General features: G+C 47.1%; 2 protein-coding genes across 2 annotated transcripts in view; one reads left to right on the top strand and one right to left on the bottom strand.

The window, feature by feature from the left end:
• The window catches only part of Znf185 (zinc finger protein 185 with LIM domain), a 62,619-nt gene extending 56,432 nt beyond the window's left edge, over window positions 1–6,187 (bottom strand). Inside the window, exon 1 of the mRNA XM_052741167.1 lies at window positions 5,991–6,187. The gene's annotated coding sequence lies outside the window, so the exon portion shown is untranslated. The remainder of the gene's footprint in view (window positions 1–5,990) is intronic.
• Window positions 2,427–2,997, top strand: LOC128117843 (60S ribosomal protein L18-like). Its single transcript, XM_052750264.1, has one exon. It carries the CDS (start codon window positions 2,455–2,457, stop codon window positions 2,995–2,997), a length of 543 nt encoding a protein of 180 aa, XP_052606224.1. The 5' UTR covers window positions 2,427–2,454.
• Window positions 6,188–26,085: the final 19,898 nt, after the last annotated feature.

Genomic DNA, 26,085 nt, shown 5'->3' with positions numbered 1-26,085 from the left:
AGGGGCTGAGAAATGCTAGAATTCAGGAAACATGACCTCTACCCCCAATTCACACTCAGCATACTTAGCTGTGCTAGTTCAATCCTTTCTCAAGGAATGCACTTGGCCCATGGAAGTTTGGACCCAGGCTGATCTAAGCTAGCACTCAAGCTGCCAACTCAATTCTCTAGGCCAAAAGGACTGGAATGGTGAAATGATCCACTTGTGAGGCAGCCTTCTGTGGCCAGGTTTTGTAACCCTGGGCATTCTGATTCCCACTGTCTTCCACTGGAGCCCCAGCAGCAGTCAGCAGACAGGTTGCTTTTCACCCATAAGGACCTAGAAGAGATACTACTGTTGCTGGTCCAGGAGGTGCTGAGATCAAGAGCTGGGATTAGGAAGGGAGTTGCAAGTGATTTAGAGACCTTAGACAGAGCTGGCTCTGCAAGAGCAAAGGCTGAGCAGCAGCTGGCTCCCATCTGAGCTCCTGAGTCTGTTGCTCAGTGTACAGGTCCCAGGAACTGAAGGCTGGGCCCCTCTGGCAGGAGCTTGTGACCTGTCTGAAATGCTGTAGTCACTGAGGCTTCTGCCTGCAAGCCAACAAGGTAGAAGGAAGGAGGAATACTATGTGGAAAAAAAAAGTTGGAAGAAACTTGGGTTGCAGAGGGGAAAATATAATATGGAAAAAGCAAGCATGGCAGGGGGGTGTATTTTTAAATGTGCTTTACAGGTAAATGACTTCTACATGAAAGTCTGGAATTTCACCTCCTGCCATCCCAACCCCAAACCTCAGATTCTAGACTTCTTAGCGTCTGTGCTAGAGGAATTCTGGGAGGAAGATGTCTGAGGCAGGCCAAGTTCTTCCCAACTGAGTAGGGAGCTAAAACCCCAAAGGGGAAGGGGTACTGTTAGCTATCTGCCATTCCCAAGACCCTAGAATATTTCTGGCTCCCCTAGGGATGGAATTAAACACCTGCTTGGAGAAACTGGGCCACTTCAGGGGTGCCTTGGCCTACAGGACTACTGAGGGATGCTGGGAAGAGCTCTCAGAGATGCCTCTGAGATATCTGGGTGAGGTCAGCCTGCTGAGGATAGCAGGACCATGGGACCTCCTGCTCTCAACAAGACCCCCTGCTCTAATTCCTCATATGAGCAATTTACATTGCTGCCATTGTTACCTCTGCAGATATACCACAAGAAAGGGACCGAGAAGTTCATAGGCCTTCCTTCACAGTCCTAGCTACCTGTGCACTTTCACATCTTCACATCCCAATAGTTATTTCTGCAACTTGAGATCTAAGGTCTCAGGTCAGCCCTAGTCACTCAGAGATGCTATCTTCATCTGCAGATGGGCACGTCATGGGTCAAAAAGGGCTGGGGACTCTCGAACCCACCACCCCCTCAACGTTTTCTCCCTTGGTCCTTCATGAGTATCCCAAGTCCTTACAGCTGCGACCTGTTCAACTTTTGTCAGAGCACAAAGTAACAAGAACTCAGCCCCACTTGCTCCTAACTTTGGCCCAAACTGCTCCTGTCCTTCTTGCAAGGGATCCTCTAGTGAGGATGAAAGGAGATACCCAGCAGTTCCTCCAGCACCCAAAAATGTTTCTCTCCATAACTTTCCCCACTCCAGGCCCTCTATACCCTCCCTCACACTTTCCTGCCCAGCTTAAACCCAAAGTCCCTTTCACTCCATCCTTGCCTCTACAACAACCCCCATTTTGGGATAACAGTATGGAAGCCAAGAGATGAGAATGCATTTGCCCAAAGTCACATTTTCTTTTCTGCAACAAGCACCTATGGAAAGTTACTGGTCAGACTGGGTGCTAGGGAGATAGACAGGAGTCAGAGGAAGAGAGATAGGTCCTATGGGCCCTGACAGAGTGTTGCATTTTCCAAGGAGGCGCCCTTGGATCAGGTCCTAAACTATAAAAGAATGAGTAGGAGATGAGTGCACACATGGGCAGAAATGGTGAAGCAAGGGCTGCTTTTTGGGTTTTGTGGTTTTTTTTTCTTTCTAGGCTAAACCAGGCAGTGCCTAATGTCAGCATTTTCAACAGAGATCCCCATTCCTGTGACTGGAATCCTGGTGCCTCTTCTCTCCATAGCAACCCTCTGCCACATCAAGCTCTCTGGGAAAGTGACTTAGTCATCAGAAAGTGTTGTTCTGAGCCAACCATCACAGGATTACCCTAGGGGGTTGAGCCTTATGCCCGAGATATGCCTACAGAAAGATCCAAAGACAGGGAACACCAACAGGCATCACCAGTAGCTTGGGCTTGCCCACCACTGGCCCCAGAGACCAAGTCTTCTCTGAATCCAGGGTGTGTCTCCAGAGCTCCACAGCCTCTCCAGGCCACCAGCGGTAACCTCAAGGGCAACTAACTGTACAAGAAGAGGGGCTACAAAACAGGCATTAACAAGTAAGTAAAGAACTGCCTGCTTTCTGGACCTGGCCGAGCAGGAGGCGCCATCATGGGTGTTGACATTCGCCACAACAAGGACCGAAAGGTTCGGCGCAAGGAGCCCAAGAGCCAGGACATCTACCTGCGGCTGCTGGTCAAGCTGTACAGGTTTCTGACCAGACGAACCAACTCGACCTTCAATCAGGTTGTGCTGAAAAGGTTGTTTATGAGTCGCACTAACTGGCCACCTCTGTCCCTGTCTCGGATGATCCGAAAAATGAAGCTTCCTGGCCGAGAGAACAAGACAGCTGTGGTTGTGGGGACAGTCACAGATGACGTGCAGATTCTCGAAGTACCTAAACTGAAGGTGTGTGCACTGCAGGTGAGCAGCCAGGCCCGAAGTCACATCCTCAAGGCTGGGGGTAAGATCCTCACCTTTGACCAGCTGGCCCTGGAGTCTCCCAAGGGCCATGGCACTGTGCTCCTGTCTGGTCCTCAGAAAGGCCAAGAGGTATACTGTCGTTTTGTCAAGGCCACAGCTATACCAAACCCCATGTCTGCTCCAAGGGAATGTGCTAGAGGCAGAAGGGCTAGCAGTGGCTACAAAAACTAACCTTGGATCCTGTTATAAAAAAAAAAAAAAAAAAGGAACTGCCCATCTTCTGCTTTACCTATTCCCAAAGTTCCTAGCTCTCCCTCAGAATAAGAAGTAAGCACTGCCCACAGGAAAAGCCCAGACTGTGTTTCTGAGAGCAGCCTCTAGGTTTCTCCAGCAGATTTCCCAGGGACATCTGCTTGAGCTGCAGATTCCTTCCAGCCTCCTCACCTCTGAGTCTGAGTCTGCATATCAGCCCTGGAGAACGACATGCACAGGGCCTCCTGGCCTTGAGTTTTCCAGCCTCTTTCCTACCCAGACCCCACTCCCTCTTCCCTGTCCATACCCTCTAACTTTGGTCATTCTAGCAGGGAAAGTGAACTGAAAAGACCTGCCAAATGCTTTCACATGGATCCACAGAAGGTAAAAGAGCTCCATTCTGTGTCTCAGTTTCCCTTTGGGAAAAATGAACTGACTCTAGTTATGTCAATGGAGAGTCAGCTCATACCAAGACCAGGGCAGTGTGCTAAAGGGACTGACAGCAGATGAGGGGGATGAACTATCCAACATATTGCCCCTAGCAGGGTCTGCTATCATTGAGGATAGTGTTTTTACAGCCTTATGGGTAAGAGAAAGGCCCAGAGGCCACATTGAGTTCAGAATCCAGCTCAGCAACCATCCACTTGTACAAACCTGGGCATGCCACCCAACCTCTTACGGCCTTGATTTCCCCCCTCGTATTCAAGCAGCTTGGTATAAGGAGAGGGTTTAACCAGGGATGATGGTTTCCTCCTCTGGTCATGGGAGCAAGAGGTGAGGTCGGGCCTCGTTTGGGATGAAAAAGCTGGATAAGTTGTGGGCACCCAGGTCTATTCCCAACCATGGGTACCCAAAGTCTGGAATGCAACATGAGAAGTTTCTCCAAGCACCAGAGACCTAGAAAGTAGCTTTTTCTTTCCTGGCAGTGATCCTGTCCTATGTCACCACAGGGCTGGCAATGAAAGTGGCCTCAGGGCTCAGCAAGCAAAAGGCAAATGTGTGTTATGTATGACCTGGCACAATATAGGCTATAGCTTAAAGCAACATCCCAGCTAAAGGCAGAAGTCATATATGGAGGCTTCAGTGAGAAAGGAGAAGGGCAGCCTTCTGGCTTTCAGAATGCATCAAGCCAGAATTGGGAGTGTTTTCTTGGCATACAACTGAAGAGAGTTCTGGAACAGGTGCCAATGCCTACCTTAGCCAGGTGCTGAGTGCTGGGAAACCAGAATCCCTGACCTAGCAGGTCTTAGAAGCCTTTAAAGGCCTCTGGGAGCCCAAAGCAGTTTGAGGAAGGGTTATGCTAGGTTCTAGATGCTCCTGGGACCACTCACTACCTTCCCAACTTGAGGACACACAATCACTCCTGTTATGATTCAGATGGCAGCTCCTTCTGGAGTGGTCTGTCCCTTTAAAGATTTCTTTTTGTTAAATGTTGGGCTGATTTCTCTCCTACTTATCTTGACCTGGAGGCTGCTGGACTCTCATTCAAAATCTACCTACTCTTTCCAGCTAGGGTGGCATCTCTGATCCATGTTTAGGGAGCCACCAGAGCTTTAATGACCCTCAAAGCTACAGCACCCTCTGTAGCCACCTTTGTCATTGACTCATGAGTGTCCAGAGGATGGAAATGAACATATTTTGAGCACCTGCTGTGTACCTGGCCTTGACCTAGGTACCTTTCATCAGTTCCACCCCACTGAGATCAGAGCCCCAGCCAGAGCTGAGAATTGATGGGAGCAGGACAGGTGAGATGGCGCTGTTCCTTCCAGACCTGTAGTGAGTGGGCTGAGGGTGGTGAGGTGAACAGTACATACACCAAAACCCTCCAGCAAGTTGTACCTGGTGAGTGCATCTGTGCCCTGGAGACTTGTTGGCACCCAAGCTGGCACTGTTTGCTCAGATGAGCCAGTTGAGGCTGTGGGAAGATAACCTTCCAAGCCTCCCACTGCAGCTCTGTGATTCAGAGTCCCTCATCACTATTTAGGCTTATCAGTTTGTGGAAACCTCCTTCCTCACCCAGACCAGGCACTATGACAAGAAATTCAAAGAGCCATGAGACCAAGACAAGACCAAGAGCAGGTGTCACCACCTGCTTTAATATCAAGACTCAGTACATATGGCTTGTGGAGAACACAACTCCCAACAAACTTCAGAGATTCCACAGCCCTGGAGGGGAAGGTGGGCCTGGTAGGCTTCTCTCTTTGACCAGTGGAGCTGCCAGGTGCCACAGCTTGAAAGGAAGTGGCAGAGCAGACAGGAGGGCCTGAGTTTTCAGCCTTTCTCAGAGGCCAAGTATCATTATGCAGTTCCAAAGAGGACGAGGCTCTTGGCTCCCCCTGCCCCCGCACAAACAATCCAGTCACAGAGCCTGTGCACAGCAGATCCCGCTGATAACACCACAGTGACATTTGATTCGGCGCCTTCTGTCTGAGTATAAGCAGCTCCCTTCTGAGATCGCCCAATGCCCAGTACATGTCTATCACAAACCACCATCAAGTCCCTTTGTCCTAGGCTCCAGGCCAGTGAGAGGGGATTCTTAGAGTAAGCTTGCCTCTGCATCTCAGTTTCTTTATCTACAAAATGGGCACATTTTACTGAGAATGTGGTATTTCGTGATTTTTGCAAAACGCCAACTCTAGGCTCACCCTGTCCCCTCCTCCTTCAGTCAGCAGTTTACTAACAAGAGGTCTCATCCTCAAATGGTCAGGACAGAGGGACAAGGCCAGCCAGAGGGCCACTTGCCTTGGTTGGTCACACTAATGTACCCTGCTTCTCAGTTTCTTCACCCACAGTGAAAAGCAGAAAACCGAGAGTACTGTCTCCCTGACTGGAACCCCAGAATCCCTTGGAGCGAGTATGAATTATGGGAAGAGAAACCGAGACTCTGCTTGTGCCCAGGAGGACACAAACAGGGTACCCTTTGTTGCCTTCCTGTCGGCCGCGTCCTTAGGACGGCAACTCAACAACCCTACCTGGTACAGGTGCCTGGCTTGTGGGACGGGCAGCGAGTCGGGCAGGCGTGGTGCGCGGGCTCCCTCGGGTGGGCAGTGCTGGACCCTACCGAGCTGTGTCGGCGGGCGAGGGGCGCAGCGAAGAGCGCGCCTGGAAACGAGGTGGCACAGAGTGGGCTCCGCCCGCCCAAGAACAAACAGGTTTTCTCCGGCTGCAGGGAGCCTCGCCCCTTGCCCCTCCCCTCGGCCGGCCTCCTTCCTCTGCCCTCTCCTGGGGTAGGTAGATGCGCCTGGCACATTCCTCACATTCTCCCGCCAGTGTCCTCGGTCCTCCCACCCCTTCCTTGCTCCGCCCTGTGGAGCTGCTGGAGAAATCAAGGCTGTGTCTCCACTGGCCCGGTTTGGAGCAAGCTCCAGAAAGTTTTGCCGCCATGGGAAACTTCCACGCTAATTCCTCTAGGCACCCGCCCCGGGGCCGGGAGGCCTCCACCACGTGAAGGCCCCCCCCACCCCCACCCCCACCACCTCACTGCCTAGTGGCATCCCTGCCTGCGCCTGGCGAGATCTGGTCCAGGCTCTGGGCCAACGACTTCCACAGATGCAGGTGGATCAGTTCTGTAGAGAACTACTGTGCCTAGATCCATTTTACAGATGGAGATCCCAGACAGGGGCGGGGAAAGGACCGGAGTTTGGGGGAAGGGGGGTGGCGACTGGTAGCTGAGATCATGCAGGAAGTTAGGCAGAGGAGAAAAAAAGCGAGCAAGAAACTTCTGTCTGGTGCCTGGCAAAACTTGCACCCTGGAAGGCCATTCTTGGATGGAGCTGGCGAGACACAGAAATCAGGGCCACCTCTCAGGCCAGGCCAGAAGACACACATTCAGTTTGATAAGTGACATTCATTCACACTTGTTGGATACTTAATGTGTGCAAGGCACTGACCGGATGGGATGATGTAGGGGGTGTCAAACTTAAGAGAACATCCGACAAAGGCTCCTAACCCTATCTGTGAGGTCAGGGAAGGACTTCCAACAGAGGATATAGTTAAAGCCAGCTCAAGCAACAGCCTATCAGGTTGACAGGCTCAAAAAAGAAAACAAGAAAAAGAAAAAAGGCCAATAGGTCCTACTTCTCAAGTCTTGCCAATTTTATAGCCATTGCAGTGGCCTTCAAATCTGCCCACTGGTGTCCCCGCCTGCAACTTATACTTCCTTCCTACCCAGCTATCACACAGAAGTCTGGTTAAGCAGCTTCATTGGGTGAAAATGACCAGATGCTACCTGCTTAGAGCTCTTTCCTATAGTTTCCTGTTGCTCTTCAAATCAAAGCAGATGTCTTTAGAAGGCCTAATGGTTCACTGTGGTCAACCTCTCTCTGCAAGACCAGCCACTTTTACTCACCCTGACTTCCCCATGTCTTCTGAGTACATCATGTGTCCTCACACCTCAGACATTTGTTCCTGTACTCACACTCTTGAAATGCCCTTCCTATATCCCTCTGCTAGTGAACTCAGTCATTCCTCAGACTTCATCCAACCATTCCTAAATTCTTTCTGGCCTGCCACCTAGTCAAATTGACCACTTCCTTCTGTGTAATCACTTCCCTTTATTCTCGATGGTGAGGTTGGCACCCTGTCTGATTATCTCTGGGTCACAGAGACCAGCCCAGGGGATCTGGGACATTTGTAGAAGGAAGAGATGGGAGATTGCAATTCTAAAAGAAGGGTTCTTCTTTTTGTGGGGTTTATCAGACAGAAAGGAAGTGCTCTGTGTGTTCTGGGGGAGTGGTTAATCTTTGTCTCCTGCCAACAGATGTTTTTCTCCTTTCAATTTAGTTGGCCCCAGGCCAGTGACCAGCATCTAATGCTTCTTACCCTTCTCCCACAGAGGCTACTTATGGTCTTGTATTTGGCTTGGCATCCTAGCTCCCAAACATACTAACTATATGACCTAGCATAGATGACACACCTTTTTTGAACCTAGCCTAAAAGGAGGCAGAATGTAAAACAAAGTGATACACCATGGCTAGGGATGAGTAACGTGGTAGCACTTGTCTCCCAAGGCCCTCCAGAAAACAGAAAGCTCTGCCCCAGAACCTTGAATCAGGATGGAGCACCTGAAGAACATGAGCAAGAGTGGTGTCCAATAGCATAGCTGGCCACTGAGGGTTGCACCAGACCTCAAGCTCTTTTCCTGCCCAAAGCGACTCAGCCCCTGCCCAGGATAGATCCCTCATGACAGCTCTAACCAAAGAGACCAGCCTTTGACACCTCCCTCCCAGCCAGGCTGCCAGGCCCTGCAGCGGTTCTTGCCTGCAAACGAGTTTGACTTGAATGGTAGGTGCCCTGCCCTGCCCACCTGTTCACTGCCCCAACAGAATCTTCCAATGATGCTTTCCACTCCCACCCTCTTCCAGGGCTACCTCCAGTCACCTCAGCCAGGCACCATTTGGGGAGGAGGGATGCTATGTAGCCCATGCTGGCCTCAGACTCACAGCAATCTTGGACTCCGCCTCCCAAGTGTTAGGATACAGATATGTATAAGTAACATGCACTCAGATAAACCAAGTACTGTCATATGACCAAGCCCCTCTATTAGGGATGACATTTCTTCTCTGGGGACATCAGGTACTCTTTTACCCATTCTCAGCTGTCAAGTTGTTGTCTTCATGAACCTTTCCTTAGACTCTCCTCAAGTTCTAGCCCAAGGTTTTTGTGGCCCTCCTTTCCACGACTATGCCTTAGCCCCTAGCTCAGCTCCAAGATTAGCCAAAAAATCTCCCCCTTTCAGAGTTGCAATTTCCCCCTCCATCTTTTCTTTCTAGCTCTGGTATTCCTCGAGCTTGTGTAGCAGTGCCCAAGGGGACTGGGCAGTAGCCCCCAGGAATGCTGTAAAGAAGGCATTGAAAGCACAGGTGGTGGTTCTTAAGTGTAGAAGGCTCAAAGAGCAGGCTGGACTACCAGGAAAGGAAAGGGGTGGTAGGTAGTGTCCCTGTTCAGAGGGGGTCACAGCTCAGGAGTAGGTACCTGTAGCTAGAGTTTTCCTGCCTGGCCCACAGTCAGGACAAAGCTCTGTCACCCACCAGTCCCACAGCCGCTCAGACCCAGCCAAGTAAACACAGAGACTTATATTGCTTACAAACTGTATGGCCGTGGCAGGCTTCTTGCTAACTGTTCTTATAGCTTAAATCAATCCATTTCCATAAATCTATATCTTGCCACATGGCTCGTGGCTTACTGGCGTCTTCACATGCTGCTTGTCATGGCGCCGGCTGGCAGTGTCTCCTTCCACCTTCCTGTTCTTTCTTTTCTCATTTCTGTTAGTCCCGCCTATACTTCCTGTCTAGCCACTGGCCAATCAGTGTTTTATTTATTGACCAATCAGAGCAATTTGACATACAGACCATCCCACAGCACTTCCCCTTTTCTTTTTCTTTTTTTTTTTTTCAAAAAGTGCTGACTGTGGGCAAGGCAGGAAAACTCTAGCTACAGGTACCCAAAATAGCTTCTCCAGAAGGCCAGATTGAAGTCAACAGATGGGCCAGGGGACAGGTGGCTGTCTGAGAGAATGGGCCAGCAGGATTACTAAGCTCCCAAGTTGCCCCCTCCTCATTTGCAAGGTTGGAAGCAGAACCCAGGCAGGCCTATTTAACTGAAGCTTTCCCAGGCTTTGAAGGGAAAAACAGGTGGTATCCTGAAAGCTATCAGGACCCAGAGGTGTCCCAGGCAGGATCCCTATACCAGAGTACATTGGAGACAAATGGCCTGAACCCTGCAGCTGTACACATGGAGAAATGGAAGCAGGGAAAGGGACCTTAAGCTCACACAGCCAGTCTGGTGCAGAGTTGAGCTCCAGAGGCTCTGGATGGACTATGTGTTCAACTGGTAGAAGCTGGGGTGCTCGAGTTTGTGTATAGGGAGTGCCACATTCCTGCTTGTACCCTAATCCCCTCTTCCCCTCCCTCCTTCCCAGGTCCCGCCCTGCTGCCTCATCCTGCTAAGCTCTTCAACCAGTTTATACTTGCTGGGTGACTCTGCTGACTCTCAGCAGGGTGGGTCCCCTGGGGCTAGGGGTCCCCAAGCTAGGCAGAGCTACACCCAGGAAGAGACCTCATAGAGCCCTGAGCTTGTGATACTAGGCCTCTGTGTTTGTAATCAGTTCAGCTGCTAGGAGGTAGCCCAAACTCTTAGAATTTGGCGTGAGTTCCTTACCTACAAAATATTGCCTTCAGGGACCTGTAACTTGAATTTCTAAATGATCTTTTTTTTTTTTTTTCTTCGAGACAGGGTTTCTCTGTGTAGCTTTGCACGTTTCCTGGAACTCACTCTGTAGCCCAGGTTGGCCTCGAACTCACAGAGATCCACCTGCCTCTGCCTCCTGAGTGCTGGGATTAAAGGCGTGTGCCACCACCGCCCAGCTTCTAAATGATCTTTTAATAATAATATAAAAAACCCTGGACCCAGATATTGGGGGTGAATGCTGAAAGACCAGAGAGACAAAGGAATAAGCCACTGTCTAACCTCTAGGACTCCTCAGCCTGAAAAAGCCTTTAGTTCTTGTCTCCTCAGACCTTATATACCTTTCTCCTCCCAGCCAGTAAAGGCGTGTAGCTCGTAACTCCCAAGTACTGGTATTAAAGGTGTGTGCCACCACTGCCTGGCTCTGTCTCTCTCCTAGACTGAGTCAATCTCATGTAGTCCAGGGTGGCTTTGAACTCACAGAAATCCAGATGGATCTCTGCCTCCCAAGTGCTAGGATTAAAGGTGTGTACCACTACTGCCTGGCCTCTATGTTTAATCTAGTGGCTTGTTCTGTCCTTTGATCTTCAGGCAAAGTTTATTAAGGTACACAATAAATCAACACAGGGACCCCCTACAACTCTAGTAGTTTGCACTATCCACTATGAGGTTGTGCCTCTTCTTCAGCAAGCACAAACACTCTTACTTGTCAAGAGCTCCCACTGTACTGCTACCTCCATCTTGCCCAGGAAGAGGTAGCTCAGGGTGGTGGCAGAGGCAAAGAAGTCCCTTTCTGAAGACTAGTTTCCATGCCCAGGGATTGTTTGCTCCACAGGCTGCAACCTTGCTGGGAGTCTTGAACTTATCTTCCAGTAAGGGGACTGGGAGATCATGCACCTCCTGAGATGGACCACTTTCAAATGCCTTCCAGCCCTGTGTTGGGAGCTTTGCTATTTTGCAAATACACTGTTTTGAATAAGCAGGACACACTATACTGGCAGTCTCTGTCTGCATGACCTGATGCCCCAGAACAGACTCTGCCTTTTCTTTCTGGCTCTGAAGCTGCCCCAGGCCAGGCCTCCAGAGCACGAGTGCACAAGCTGAGCCAAGGTCTTGCTGGCAGATAATCCCCATATGCCCTGAAGAATGGCTTTTTGCTGCTTTAAGAATCATCCACAGATCGGAAAAATAATGTTCTAATTGGAAAACCTCCCCGCCATGGTTTTCCGGAGTTTAAGTACAGTTGGCCGGCAAAGAGGTTCCTAGGATGAGGAGGAAGGGAAGTCATGAGGAGACAGTGGGCTCCCTGCCCAGTACCCCCTCATCTCCCGAGTTAGCTCAGCCACTGCTGGCCAGCATGGGACCATGCTGAGGGCCTGGGCTTGTCACCCTTGAGAGTCCAGAGGCTGTGTGGCTTTAGTTGGGAGATTCTTCCTGGAGTCCACCCCAAACTGGCCCCAAGGAGGCCCCATTGCTGCCCCAAAAGTATTCCAGGCTCTTAGGACCCTCTCATAGGACTGATGCCCATTGGGCATTGTGAACCAGTGCCTAGAAGAGGAAAGGTATGCCACCTGCTCAGAAACAGGAAGGCATAGTCAATACTGGTATCTATGGGGGCCATGGCTCTAATGGGCTCTGCACTAGGAGGCCTGGCAGCCTGCACTTGAACTTCTGAGTAGCCCCATCTGTTGCAGGAAGCAGAGAAAGAGGCATCTCAGACTCTGGTCCTGCTAAGCTTCACCTGGTAAGCCACTGGCTGACAGAGCTGTGGCCACAGCTACTCGAGGAGCGTTCAAGTGCCAGAGCTGTGGATTTGCTTTGTTGGGGTGAGCTCTGCCCTTACACCTGTAGAGCACCACCCAGGAAGGAGAAGTGCAGCACATCCCTGAAACCCCATTGCACCTTCTTCACCCAGGAGGGATCAGGTTACTTGTAGCTTACCTCTTGCAGGCTGTAGACTTACTAATTTTTCTAAGAAACCTTCCTGGATGCTTAGCTGCCTTGACTTCACTGAGGGAGGCAGCCGTTGGGAAAATAGAAGGGAGAAGTGTAGGGAATTGCTTCTTGTCCATCTGAGGAAGATCATTACTCCCCTGCCCCATCTTTCAACTGAGATGAGCATCTTTCTTCTTCTTGCCCAAGTTGCTGCTGGCCAGATTCCTGGCCCAATCATGGAAAGTCAGGCTCAGTCAGGGCAAAGGCCTGGCTTTCATTATAAAGGACCAGACTGACCTGGCTGGGGGATGCCCTTGGTCCCTGTTTATGGCATGTAGCTTTAGTAATCTGTATCTGTGGACCATGAATCGACCATATGGCTCTAGGCTGGCATTGCGCCTTCCCCTCTTCTCTTCCTCTTGTCCCATTCCAGGCTTATGGGTCTGTGACTATGTAACCTGAAACCAGTATATAAAGGCATCACTGGTCACCGAGGGGTGGGGGTGTCCATGGGATCCCTGACCAGATAAGGATCTTGGCCTGAGAGGCCTAGCAAAGAGCTACAGGGACCACATGAATGCTCATTTCTAAACAGATGCATCTGTTCTGCTCAGAGGCCTTACTATTGAAGTTTAAATGAGTCACAGTGAAATACTGTTGGAAATTCTGTTCCTCTGTCATCCTGGCCACATTTCAAATGCTCAGTCTCTCCATGGGATTGATGGCTACTGTGCTGGAGAGCACAGACAGAAGCTGCATCCATCATTACAGAAAGTTCCATTAATAGTGCTGCTCTGGGTGCCCACTTCCCCTTTGATGGATCTCTCTCTACTTCATTCCTAACTGAAGCTTGCTCCCTCCACCTAGCAAGAGCCCCCTGGACCCCTTTCCAGGAGAAGCTCTCCCACATTCATCTTTCTTGGAATGGGCTAGTTTGTTCCTGAATGAAAACTCAGGTCTACTGCCCTTTGTAGCAGATGTGAGAAGATGACTAGAGGGCAACAGCAGTGTAGTAGGCTAGTAAGTATGTGACATCAGTCACTCATATCTGGGGACTAGCCATCACCAACCATCACCTCCCAATTTTATGTACCTTTGTGTCTCCAAAGACTCTGTCAAGTCCACTTCAGGTACTTGGCATGGTGTCTGAACTTCTAGAATCTCTAATATGGGCCTCAATTTTTACCACAACCTCCTCTTTTCTAAGGGTTTGTTCAGTTGCTTCTGGAACAACTATCAATCAAGCTTTGTAAAGCTCCCAGCCTCATTTCTCTACTTGCTTTAGCCCTTCCCTTTGTTTGTCTCCTGATGCAAGTTCACAGTCCATCCCTTCAGCTACACTGTCTTGAAACATCCTAGTCTTTCTCTGTCACCTCCACCTTGTAACAGCATCTGTGCAAAGGGAAACATCTGCATATTTGAAGTTCATACAACTGTGCAGAATGGTGCACCTTCCTAAATCCTTCACAGACTTCCTCAACTGCTCACTCACTCACTCACTCACTCACTCTATCTATCTATCTATCTATCTATCTATCTATCTATCTATCTAGACAGGGTCTCACTACTTAGCCATGTCTGGCCTGGAACTTGCTATATAGACCAGGCTGGCCTTGAGCTCACAGAATCCACGTTCCTCTGCTTCCAGAGTGCTGGAATTTAAGATATGAGTCACTATACTGGGCCATTTTATTTTTTGAAATAAGATTTATAACTGAACCTGGAGCATGCTGGTTCAGCTAGACTAGCTGGCCAGTAAGACCTTCCTGTCTCTACCACCCCAGTGCCAGGTTTACAGGTGTATATCAAGGCACTTGGCTTTTTTAAAAAACAGAGGCCATAGGGATTGAACTCAGGTCTTCATGCTTATATGGCAGACAGTTTACTGAGAGAACTACCTCCTTAGCCCTATAACTATCTCCTTTTCTTTTGTATTATAACAATGTCTGTCTCATTAGTTCAGTGGTAGAATGCCCACTTAGCATGTGCAAGGCCATGACCTCAATCCCTAGCACTTCAAAGGAGTGCCCACCTTATCTGGAGCATTTACCACCACCACCACCACCACCACCACCACCACCACCACCACCACCATCATCATCATCATCATCATCATCAATTTTAATCTCAGTGAATCCCACTCCCAACTCTAGTTGCTGTTCCATTTTTGTTCCTCTACTGGGCAAAACCTAAAGTAGTTTTCTGGGCTTAGAGTCTCTACTTCTCCCATTCTTTCACAATCTCATTCCCATCAGGATTTCAACCTACCACTTGCTTAAAATCACTCTTGTCACCAATTCATATTGCCAAACTCACAGCTCACATCCCTGCCCTTACTTCACAGGTACAACTGACTGCTCCTTCTTTCTGTAAAAACTTGCTTTTCTTGGCTTCTCTGATACCTCACTTATCAGGAGATATGAAAGTTAGATGCTCAGTCTCTGGAACCAGATTATCTTGGTTCAAATCCTGGATATGCAAATTATCCAAGTTATTTGCCCTATCTGGGTTTCAATTTCCTATCTGTGCATTTGAAGAAAGAGTACCATTACCTAACTTTGTGGGACACTGTAAAAGTTGTAAAGCATAGCACATACTCAATGAATGTTTGCTGTTGCAAATATTGTTACTTGAATTCACGACATAGATGTTTAAGAATCAACTAAATTTAAACATGCTCAAATAACTTCTTGTCTTTCCATTCTAAGCCTTTGTTTTATGACAGACTTTTAGAACACACACACACACACACACACACACACACACACACACACACACACACTTACACATTTATTTGCCCCCGCCAGCAGGGCTTCAACGGGAACTCGACCACCCTAAGGACGGAATGATAGGAACAGGAGACACAAAGGAATACACCAAGACAAGATTCTGATCAAGGTGCAACTTTATTTTTCTCCAGGAGGGTTTATATAGTTCCTGCAGGGTGGGGGGAGCAGGAAGCTGTTATCTGCATAGGGTGGGGCAAGCTAACCCAGCTGCAGGATGTTTGTATAGGATGTTTATGCAGGATGTTGACAGGGTGAAAAGGTCAAGGGCTCTGACTCAATGTCCTGTTGCTAGGCTACCTGACCGTAAGATGTTCTAGTTCCCTGTCTTATCGGGGGTCTGTATTTTTCCATTAACTAGAGATTCTGTCCTTGTTCCTGATATTTATTCATCCCAGATAGGGAGTCTACAACAGATCAAAATATGTATATACCCAAGTTTAACTTGGCGAACCAATTGGTTTTGTTGGGGTTACTTACAGGAACATGGGTAGGGATTACTTACAGGAATAGAAGCAACTCAAAGACATACCAGCACATGTGACAGTTCACAAAAGCTGGGAACCTGGAGCACACTGCACAATCTGCAGGCAGCTCAACAGGTTGGAGAGTGTCCTTTTCAAGTGACTCAGTTGGTCTAAACCTCTTCCAGGCAACTCAGCTGGTTTCTGCTTCTTTAGGCAGCTGAGCTGGTCTCAGTCTTTTTTGCAGCTTGGCTTGTCCGAGAATGACTCCTGGCAGTCTTTATTGTTTACTCTTGGGAGGGAGAGGCCTAGTGAATGTGTTCAGTTTTAGGGAGTTCCTGAAGCTCTTTTGAGTCATTCTGTCTGAAAGAGCTTCCCTTGGAGGTGGAATGTTTCATTCTCAGATTAAACTTCTCCAAACAAATCTTCACTCCCTGACTTCATTATCAGAATGGCTCCTCCACGTCTAAACAATCTGCAAGTCTTGACTGTAGGTCTACCTTTCTGAGCACTCCCTACCCACATCCATTGCCATCTCCATCCCTATACTAGTGTCCTCATTCACCTCTTTTCTGCTCTTTTGGCTGCTGCTGTCAACCCACTGTGTCCATTCATTGCAAAGCAGCCAGAGTTTTTTATCCCTGGGCTTTCTATTCAAGCTGGCAACAGGGCACTGAGACTCTGTAGCTCCTAACCAAGTCTGATGCCAGATATAGCCCCAGCCTCTTCAACTCCATGTTGAGTTCATACTGGATTTCTGCTTGTTCCCATCCAAGACTTACCCTATCTCTAAGCTTTAGTGTTGACTGAGGTTTCCCTCACCTGCCTTACCACCACTCTGTTTTCAAGGCAAGGTCACTGCCTTTAGCAGGAAGTTGTTCTTTTTTTTTCTCGGTTTTTTGAGGCAGGGTTTCTCTGCATACCAACCCTGGCTGTCCCAGAACTCACTCTGTAGACCAGGCTGGCCTTGAACTCACAAAGATCCACCTGCCTCTGCCTCCTTGGTGCTGGGATTAAAGGAGTGTGCCACTATTGCCTGGCAGAAAGTTGTTTTCAATGACTAAGATCCAGGGCAAGGTCTTTTCCATTGGCTTTATCACAATACACTACCTGGCATGGTCACTGTCTCCTGACTGTCTCCTTCATTCCTCCTTGAGTGGAGGGCATATATATCCTTCACACCTGCCCTTTTCCTGAGTGAGCCCTTGATACCATGTCTGAGTAAGTGCACAAGAAACATCTAACAAATACTTGAAGGAGGGAAGAAATAAAACAATCATTTAAAATGCAGTGTGTGACCAAGGTAGCACTTCAAATTAGTGCATTAAAAGCATATTATCCAAGAAATCATGTTGGAACAACAAGTTGGGTTTCCTAATTCACACTCCACATAAAATAAACTCCAGATGGTTGAGAAATTTAATGTAAAAATGAAACCTTAAAAGCACTAGAAGGAATTTTGGGGTGAGGAGAGCCTTTCTAAGTATGTCATGAAAACCAGAAACCATAAAAGAAAAGATGGAGAAATGAAAAACTTCTGTACAACAAAATCTACTGTAACTGTAACTACAGAAATAACAAATGGGCAAGAGTTGTTTGCTGTACATATGACAGCTCGAGCCCTCGTCTTCTTAAAATTAACCCAACAGGAAAATAGGCCAGTAAAGGAATGGAACAGATAAAAACAGAGAACTCATCAAACGCCAATTAACACATAATGGAATACAAAAGAAACAAGCTGTTTCTACCTCTGCCTCAAGTATGAAGAACTGAAAAGGAACCTGTAAAATATGGGTTATTTGGGGTGAGGAAAAGTGGTTCAGTCATGTTCCAGTAGGTCTTAGGAATGGGAATATAGATCAGTGCTGTCTTCTTCTCCTTCAAAGTGATCCTGGTAACAAAATGGTGACCCAAGAGTACTAACATATAAAGATTTCTTTTATTTTGTGATATAATTTATGCACATTTGTATATTATCTAAAACATGATGCATATAAATATCTATCCATGCCATCAGCATTAGCTAGGCACTCCAGCCTCTGTCCTGGTGCTTGGACATGACATGTCCTTGCTCAGATGAAAGGGAAACTTATATGCTGTAGATCCCATCTCCTGCCATGTACACACACTTCTTCCTTCCTCCTTGGTTAGCAATTAGTCCCTCTTAACCAGGTCATTCTTCATTATGATCAGCATTCTGTAAGTTTCCTCACCATAGAAAGCCAGCTTTTTCTTGACCCCATTTTCCATTCAGAGAATCATCTACATTTCCTGCTTCTAGCTCTTCTTTTTTCCATCTTTTTCTCATTTGTATCACTATTGGCTCTTGTCAGGGTCTGAAGTCTGCTGTGTTGCTAATCCAACAGCTATTTTTAAAGTTCATATTTTACTGGACACCAGTGTCATTTGAGACCAGTCACTCCCATTTCCTGTAGACCCACCTTGGCTCCTCCTCTTTCCCCAGGCCACCCTCTTAATTTTGGAGGGATCCAGGACTCAGTCCTTGGAACTCTTCTCTACTAAATTATTTTCTATGGTGACTTCAATGTGGGAGGCCAGCTCCCACCTTTTAGAAGGGTTCCTATGAACAGGAGAGAGGGATAAGAAACTTTTAGATAGAAAGATAGCAAAGAGGAGAAAGACAGAAACACAGGATCGATTCAGGAAGACCTGGATCAAAACCCAATGGTCCCTTCTGCCTCTTCAAAAAGGGCTTTTTATAACAATGCTAAGGGGTGGGGCAAAAGACCTCCCCCTTGCTAGGTCAAAGCACACCATACAGCCAAGTTTAGACCCTTCCAAACACCTGGTAACCACGCCCATTGTCAAATCATCCCTTAATGCAGCCCTGCTGGGTAAAGCAAGCTCAGATTCTCAGACCCTGAGTAAGTTCTCACTAGGAAACCTCTGTGGGTCTCTATACTTCAATCTATCTTGTAGCTTTAAATACTACCTAGGGAACAATGGCTTCTAAATTTTGAATTCTAATTTCTTATTCAAGCCCATCCCCTGAATTCCAGGTTTTTGGATCACATGGCTTTTTCAGTATCTCCATCTGTGTATTTATTAGGTGTCAACTAAAAAGACATCATACACACACACACACACACACACACACACACACACACACACACACACACACCAACCAGAATGCTCAAAGATCCTTGTTAAATATGATGTAGTACCAAACCTATTTGACCTGACAATAGAACACTAATTTTTCTGCCTCAGCATCTCCAATATTCTAAATCCTTGCCAACACTTGATACCTTCAGATGTGTTATGTTTTTCAGTGCAGTGGATACAAAATGCTAACTTGCTGTGTTTAATATTATTACAAGAGTTCTCAAATTTAGATATTTATCTTAGTTTGCACCTGCATCATGGTGAGGAAAATGGAGTACAAGTATGCTCACTACAATACTATTCACTGGTATTTTTAAAGTCTTGTTTATGCTGGGAACTGTAGTAAAAGCCTGTAATCCCAGCATTCAGGAGGTGAAGGAAGGAGGAGCAGGAGTTCAGGCCATCATGAGTTTGGGTCACATGAGTCCTTGTTTCAAAACAAACAACAGTAACAAAATCAACAAAATTTTAATCAATTGATACAACATACCTGACAGTAACAACTTAAAGGTTTATTTGACTTATGATTTCAAAGTCCATCATGGCAGGAAGGCAAAACACAGGCTCAGCCCATGGTACTAGTAACTTGTGTCAGTGGTACAGAACAGGAAAATAGAGAGGAATAAGGCTGGAACCCAATGTGAGTATACTCTGTAAGACCTGCAACAAATGACTTACTTCTGTCAGCTAGGTCCCATATTCCAAAGATCCCACAACCTCCCCAGATAATATCACCAGCTGGGGAACAAGTGTTGTAACACATGAGCTCATGGGCAACATTTCACATTCAAAACCAAACAATAACTCAAATTTATAACAGCATACTCTGGCTGACTAAGATGATGATTTTAGATCTCAAGTTATAGACACAGAAAATTATACATCATATTGTTAAATGAAAGAGGGAAAATATGGATTCCATGAAAATAAGGCACATTGGAGCCAGGCATGACTATGCATGCCTTTAATCCTCAGGAAGCAGAGGTAAGTGGAATTATAGGAGTTCAAAGACAGACTGGTGTACATAGCATTAGGATACATAGTGAGACTTTGTCTGAAAGAAAGGAAGAAAGAAAGAGAGAGAGAGGAAGAAAGAAAGAAGAAAAGGAAGGAAGGAAAGAAGGAAGGATACATGGCAACACAGTGTGATTTTATTCCTATAACACAGTACAAAGGCATTGAGAAACACCTTAGCAAATGTTACTGCTTGCTATGGTCTATAAGCTGGAATTCCAGTCACATTCTGTTTTTGTTTTTGTTTGTTGTTGTTTTTGTATGTTCTACTTTTGATTTCCTATAATGTTTCATTTTTTAAAAGATTTATTATTTCATATGTATGGGATTTTTGCCTGTATATATGTCTGTGCACCACGTATGTGAAGTACCCATGGTGGCGAGAAGAGGGCATGCTGGCCCCTTCTGGGTCTGAATGGACAGAGGACATAGATGGCTCCCTCACCATGACTTCTTGGTCTGGGATGAAGGGGCACAATCAACCAGGAGCCCGCTGGAATCCAGAGGCACCATCATACCAAACGCCACCCAAGGTTTCTAGGCCTAGGCACAAGAGAGAAATGGCAACAGCTCTGTGCCATTCCTTGTGGCTGGGATGGGCAGGACTCAACCAAGCACCACCTGTGACCCATCCAAGAGCCCTGATGCCAGGGAGCCAGACACCATTGTGGTGAGGGAGTGCAGGGTGAGAAGGTGGAAGAGAAGGACAGGCAGAATGGTTTGTAGGCTGGGGAGAGAGGCATATCTGGAGAAGTGAGGGTGATGAGAAACGGGCTGATGTGAATGGCCTGCTGGCCATCAGAGTCCAGGATGATGCCAGTCCTGGGCTATGGCCAAGGGCCAGGTCTTGGTCCGGGGCCCTGGAGCAGCCGAGGGGGCATGTGTTGATGTCTATGGCTCCTGTTGCTGCTGGGGGTCATGCAGAGGCCTGTAGTCTGGGCTGTGGGAGCCTGTTTTCAGGTACCTCGTGGCTTTACCCAGCAGGTCCGCATAGAGGATGATTAGACCACGGGCCTGAGTGCAGGTGTCTGAGATGGTCTGCACTTGGCTGTGATGGGGAGGAGGTCTTTTGCTCCACCCCTTGGCGTCTCTATAAAAATCCTGGGGCAGAGACAGTTGGGGCCCGTTGGAATAGGTTCCAGGCCCTCTCGAGGCTATCCTTTATTTTTTATCTGTTTATCTCTGCAATAAATCCTTCTATCTGATATTTCCTGCTGCTCGCACTCAAGAAAACTCTGGGGAACTGTGGGGGTGGTTGGGTAAACGCCCCACAGAATGGCGCCATGAACAGGGACTAAAGAAAAAAGAAAAAAAAGGGGGGGACTAAAGAAGAAAGAAAAAAAGAAAAAGGGGGACTAAAGACAAAAAAAGGGACTAAAGACAAATGAACAGGGACTAAAGACAAAGTAATAGGGACAAAAGAAAAAGGAAAATAATAGTTTTATTACAGTTTTTGGCAAAAGTGCTGAGTCAGTCCTGCCAGTGGACAGTGGCATGCCAGTGTTATGGAAAAAATATATATTTTATATATATTATTGAGGGACAGGGGTTTTATCCTCGAGAGAAAAGGAAAACAGACTGGAAGGATGTCCGATGCTGCAGCGCAATATTCTCTTCTGTCAAAATTTTCTATCTTCTATCCCTTTCTCAATTTCTATCTGTGAAAAATAAGTATAAGGCATAGGGTAGTAATATTGTAAGGATTCTGTCCTTAATTACGTCATCATCCTGCGATGGCATCCCAGGCTAAAAAGCAGGTGGGCCCTCTGTGTGCCTCTCTTTCCTTTCTGCTCCTTCGTTCTGTCTGTCCTCTCTCTCTCTCTTTCTCTCTCTCTCCTCCGACTCCCAATAAAGCTCTAAAAAGGTAACCATGGCTGTGATTCTTCCAATCAGCACTCTCCTCTGCAGGCATGGCTGCCGCGGGCGGTGGCCAGCCATGAGGAGCAGCGTAAGAGTGTAACCAACATTGGTACCGTGACTCGGATACACCACCGAGCACCCAGGACCTGCTGTGACCGCTGCCTCCTGCCACCTCTTCCCCCATCCAGCAAGACTGCGAGACTGCTAGTGCACGCGTGTCCCTCACCGCCTCTGCTGGACCCCCACACAGCTGCCCTCACCACAGTGAGTCTGCTGTTCTTGTGGCTGGGGGTTGTCCTCAGGCTGTACTGGTAATGGCAGACACATTTTCGCTCCTGACAAGGAAGTAAATGGTGTCTAGGGTTCAACGGTGGACCAACTGCAGTACAGCCGAGCCCTCACCTTCCCTTGATGAAGAGGAATGGTGACTTGAGCTGATTCATGGATCTCTCTCCACTCTTTGTGGACGCCCAAGATTGTAGTCTGATCCTGGTTTGTTGTTTTAATTTTTTATTTTTCTTTCGGCTACAGCCATGAGACAAAGCAGTGGATACGATACATTTATCACCTTCATTGGCAGATAGGGGCAGGCACAGTGTAAACCTGGCCGCATAACACCTGTAAAACTGGCCACATAACAGTGTAAACCTGGCTGCATAACAGTGTCGCGGGAACTTCTGCCAGTGAACGGCAAATAAGAGTTACTTTATCTCCAAGCTTTCTACTAAAGTTCTAAACCCTTCTCCTTCCCCACTTCTGCGTCTGCCGTGTGCAACCTTTTCTGTCTGACTTCCACTGGCAGTGGGCAGGCTCAAATGGGCAGGCTCGGGCAGTTTCTAGGACTCGCCCTAACTCACCTTAACTCCACCCACTCATTCTCAAACTGCCTTGAGAAGCACAGATGGGTCTGGAAGTGGCTAAGATCCATACAAATAAGTTTACAGTAGTCAGGATGGCTCTTAAGCCAAAAATCAGCTTATAGCCTCAGACAAGTCTTCCAAAAGGATCGGTTTATAGTCTGCCTACTGGCAGATCTTCCAAAAGCTGTCCTTAAGCCACCAATCATCAGGGGAAAAAAATTCAGGACACGGAGTAAAATCCGTCTCTTGTTCCCCAGACCTCCCTGACTAAAACTTAAGCATCTGGAGAGCAAGGCTCCTGACCCCACAGACAAAAGAGTCATCTGTGGCATTTAAGGTGTGCCAGGGAAGAGATAAAAGCCCGAAAACAAAATTGCCAAGTGCTGGCACTCACTGACTCCCCAAAGCTGTTGGGTCCCTGTTTTACGTGAGGAAAAGGCCACGGGCTAGCGAGGGCCCTGCCAGGCCATCAACAGCCTTGTTAAGTGCCATCTAGAAAGTCAACCAGTCAGCTGACTGCCCCCAGGCACCAAGACGCATGGGTACATCAAGCTAAGACCTCCAGCAGACCTAGGCTTGGCTACAGACATGGCAGGGAACCCAGAACGCAGCAGGGAAGTGATCCATTTCTTTCCTTCTGGACACCAGAGCCACTGACTTGGTCCTGGGAGTTATGGGATGTCACCTCTCCTTTCTCTATTGTTGGGTACAGAGGACAGCCTTACCCACCACACCAGATTTAACTACACTTTCAGAGTTACTTAATGAAAAAAGGATTTTACAAATATAGTGTAGGAAAAACTTGGAAGAGTAAGATCGTGTAGAAAAAAAATAAGTAGGACAACTAAACAGAAAAACTCTTCAATTTTCTAACTTTGGGGCTATGAACGCAAACTGGGGGAAAAAAATCTTTCTTTGGGCTTTACAGGTAGTAAAAAAGCTCTTTTTTGAGCTTATGGGGAAGAAAAAGATTCCTATGGAAGCTTTTGGCCTAGGGACAGCTGAAATGCTAAGTCCAAGCAGCAGGAGAAAGTGTTTTCTCCCCGAGGCAAAAATGGGGGTGTAAAAAGCCAAAAAGTTTAAAGTTCAGAAGTTTTGGGAAAAGTTGGTCTTTCTCTCTTGGGAAAAAAATCTTTCTCTTAAACTAAAAAGCTTTTCTTGGAAAGTTTTGGGGGGGAAAAATCTCTCTAAAAAGCCTTAATCTTTCTCAAAAGCTCTCAAACTTAAAAACTAAAGCCTTTAACTTTCTCTCTCAGAAGGAAAAACTAAAGCCTTTAACTTTCTCAGAAGGACAAAAATTAGAATCACCTGAAGATATTAGTATGGGGATCACCTGTGATTAGCTCTAAGGGAAAACAAACCTCTTAAGACAGCAAAACCTAAGTTCTTTCAAGCTTTAAAAATCCTCCCTGCAATGCAGGAGGCAGGGACAAGTTCCTAAAAACCTCTTCTAAGCTCTGTCTCTTCAAGCTAGTAAAAGGCAGTGGGTTAAAGTCCCCTGAGGGAAACGCTTGGGAGAGTGTGGGTAAAGAGCTACAGAGAGCCCAAAAGGTCAGGAAACTTTACCTGAGAAAAGAAAAAAAGCCAAGCTTTTCAGTTACAGCCGAGCTGAGGCATCAAGGGTTTTGTTTCTGAGTGAGCATTTCAGAATTGAAAAGGTGCTCCTAATCGTCCTAATGCAAAGATCCCCTGAAACATTGTATCCTCACTTCTGACCAAAAACCCAGAGGCGACTGGCCAGCATCTCTGAGTTGGGGTGCATTTTGGGCATACTAGGATTCCTACAGTTGTAAACTTCCTGGAGCACAGAGCTGAGGCAGGAAGGTGCAGGACCCAGGGGAAGATTGCCAATGAACAAACAAAGCTAAAGCCAGTGGGAACGGCACAGTTGTCAGCTCTCCTACAAGTCCCGGGTTGATAGGTCCACAGCTGCAAAAAGAAATCTGAGAAAAGCTTTCCTATCAGAGAAAGGACCTTTCTGGGAAAACAGTAAAGATGAACTGTCTGAAGCAGTTGTGCTGCTGAGTCAGAATGCTGTCTGGGGAAAGAGCCCAGCCAGGGCAGAACAGAACTATCCAGGAATAAAGCTTTCTTTTCTGTCAGAGAAAGCACCTCTTAGAGAAAAGCTTGTTTCAACTGACTCCCGGTGAGATGAGGGGGAGTGTAGCCCTGAGGGGTGATTGCCTCTGGCATAAGCTCTGTCCTTGAGCACATGGATGGACAAACACAACCCACTGGGGGACTGGGCCAGGTGGTCTGATGAAGCAAAACATCTGTCCTAATGGGAGTTTAGAAATGGCAAAAACCTCTCTTGTTAGATTTTCAGTCTGTACGCAAACTCCACAGACCCTGAAAACAGAAACGGACAAAAAGCCCCTACCTTCAGTAGCAGGGAAAGCCGCCACTGTAGTGTCGGAAACTGTTTCTGGGGCAGAGGGGATAAACTGTGACCAAACTGGGAACTGTCCAGGAGAAAGACTCTGAAGAAACAGAGAAGGGACATATTCCTCCCTAGAAAATATATGACCTGAAAAAGCTGCTAGAATTTGAGGCAAATTCGGGGGGGAGAAAAAAAAGCCCCTACCTCCAAAGGCAGCTAGCAGAGGTACAGAACCGCAGACAGATACCTGAAGCTCTGCATCTGGGGGGAAAGGAACAATGAGAATAAAATCAGTGGGAGAAAAATCTCTTCTGAAGGAGCTATGGAAAAGCTATTGTACATGATCTTGTTTTTCACTGACTGGCTACGACACAAGCCCCGAGGAAAGTTGCTATCAGAAATTGTCCACTTCAATGCCGGCTAATGAGGCAGGTGCAGTTCTGATTTGGGGGCCAGTGTCAAATGAAGGAGAGACACCTGTTAAAGCCAGTTGAGGAGAGAATAGAAATCTCCCAATGTCCCATAGTTGAAAATGTAAAATGCTTGTTCACATCTCCCGTTGCAAAAGCAAAAAACTTTGTTTAAGCCGGGCGGTGGTGGCGCACGCCTTTAATCCCAGCACTCGGGAGGCAGAGCCAGGCGGATCTCTGTGAGTTCGAGGCCAGCCTGGACTACCAAGTGAGTTCCAGGAAAGGCGCAAAGCTACACAGAGAAACCCTGTCTCGAAAAACCAAAAAAAAAAAAAAAAAAAAAAAAAAACTTTGTTTAAACCTCCTGGGCAAGAATTTGTATGCAAGTCTGGTAAAAGAGAACCAGTTGACTCTCAGACCCGAAAGGAACTATGGGAAATGAAGTCCAAAAGCTAGCTTGCAATAAGGGACTGATATAAGGGAAATGCATTCTGGGAAAGGTAGTTTTTCTGTTAAAGATGACGACATTACCCTGAAACAGTTTTGTTAGCTCGAAAATACGTTCATGGTAAACTTAAAATACAGCTTTTGAAAGAATAAGGAAGAAAATCGTCTAAGAGTTTAAGTGTCAGTTCCAATGAAAAATTGAAAGGAGACGGAGCTAGGTGCTTCGCGGTTTGGGGCTCCCTTGGTAAAATGCCTTATTTACCCTAATAGCTGTGCAAAGTTTTTACGGTAGTTGGATAACAAAAAGCTACCTATAAGGGCAAACAAGCCACTTTAAAATCCTTAAAACAAGGGAAAGAAGTTTATACACTGAACGTTGTCTTAGATGTAAAATTAAAAATTCTTTACCTCTTGAACAAACAGCCTGCAATGAGTGATTTCTTTGCAAATCTAATTAAGGGAATAAGAAACAGGCATTCAAAAAAGAAATGACTGCTTTATAAACTGGAAACAAACTTCAGAAAATCTAGCTGTCTTACAAAAGAGTTGCTTCACCTGAAAGTTCCTTATAAAAAATCAATGCTAAATATTACAGCTGCT

The sequence above is a fragment of the Peromyscus californicus genome, unplaced genomic scaffold (assembly GCF_007827085.1).
Source record: "Peromyscus californicus insignis strain IS unplaced genomic scaffold, ASM782708v3 Scaffold_10__1_contigs__length_136768540, whole genome shotgun sequence".
NCBI lineage: Eukaryota > Metazoa > Chordata > Mammalia > Rodentia > Cricetidae > Peromyscus > Peromyscus californicus.
This window is presented reverse-complemented; position numbering and strand designations above follow the sequence as displayed.

Excerpts from the sequence above, each read along its gene's own strand:
- LOC128117843 (XM_052750264.1), top strand. The coding sequence starts at position 2,455 with ATGGGTGTTGACATTCGCCACAACAAGGACCGAAAGGTTCGGCGCAAG.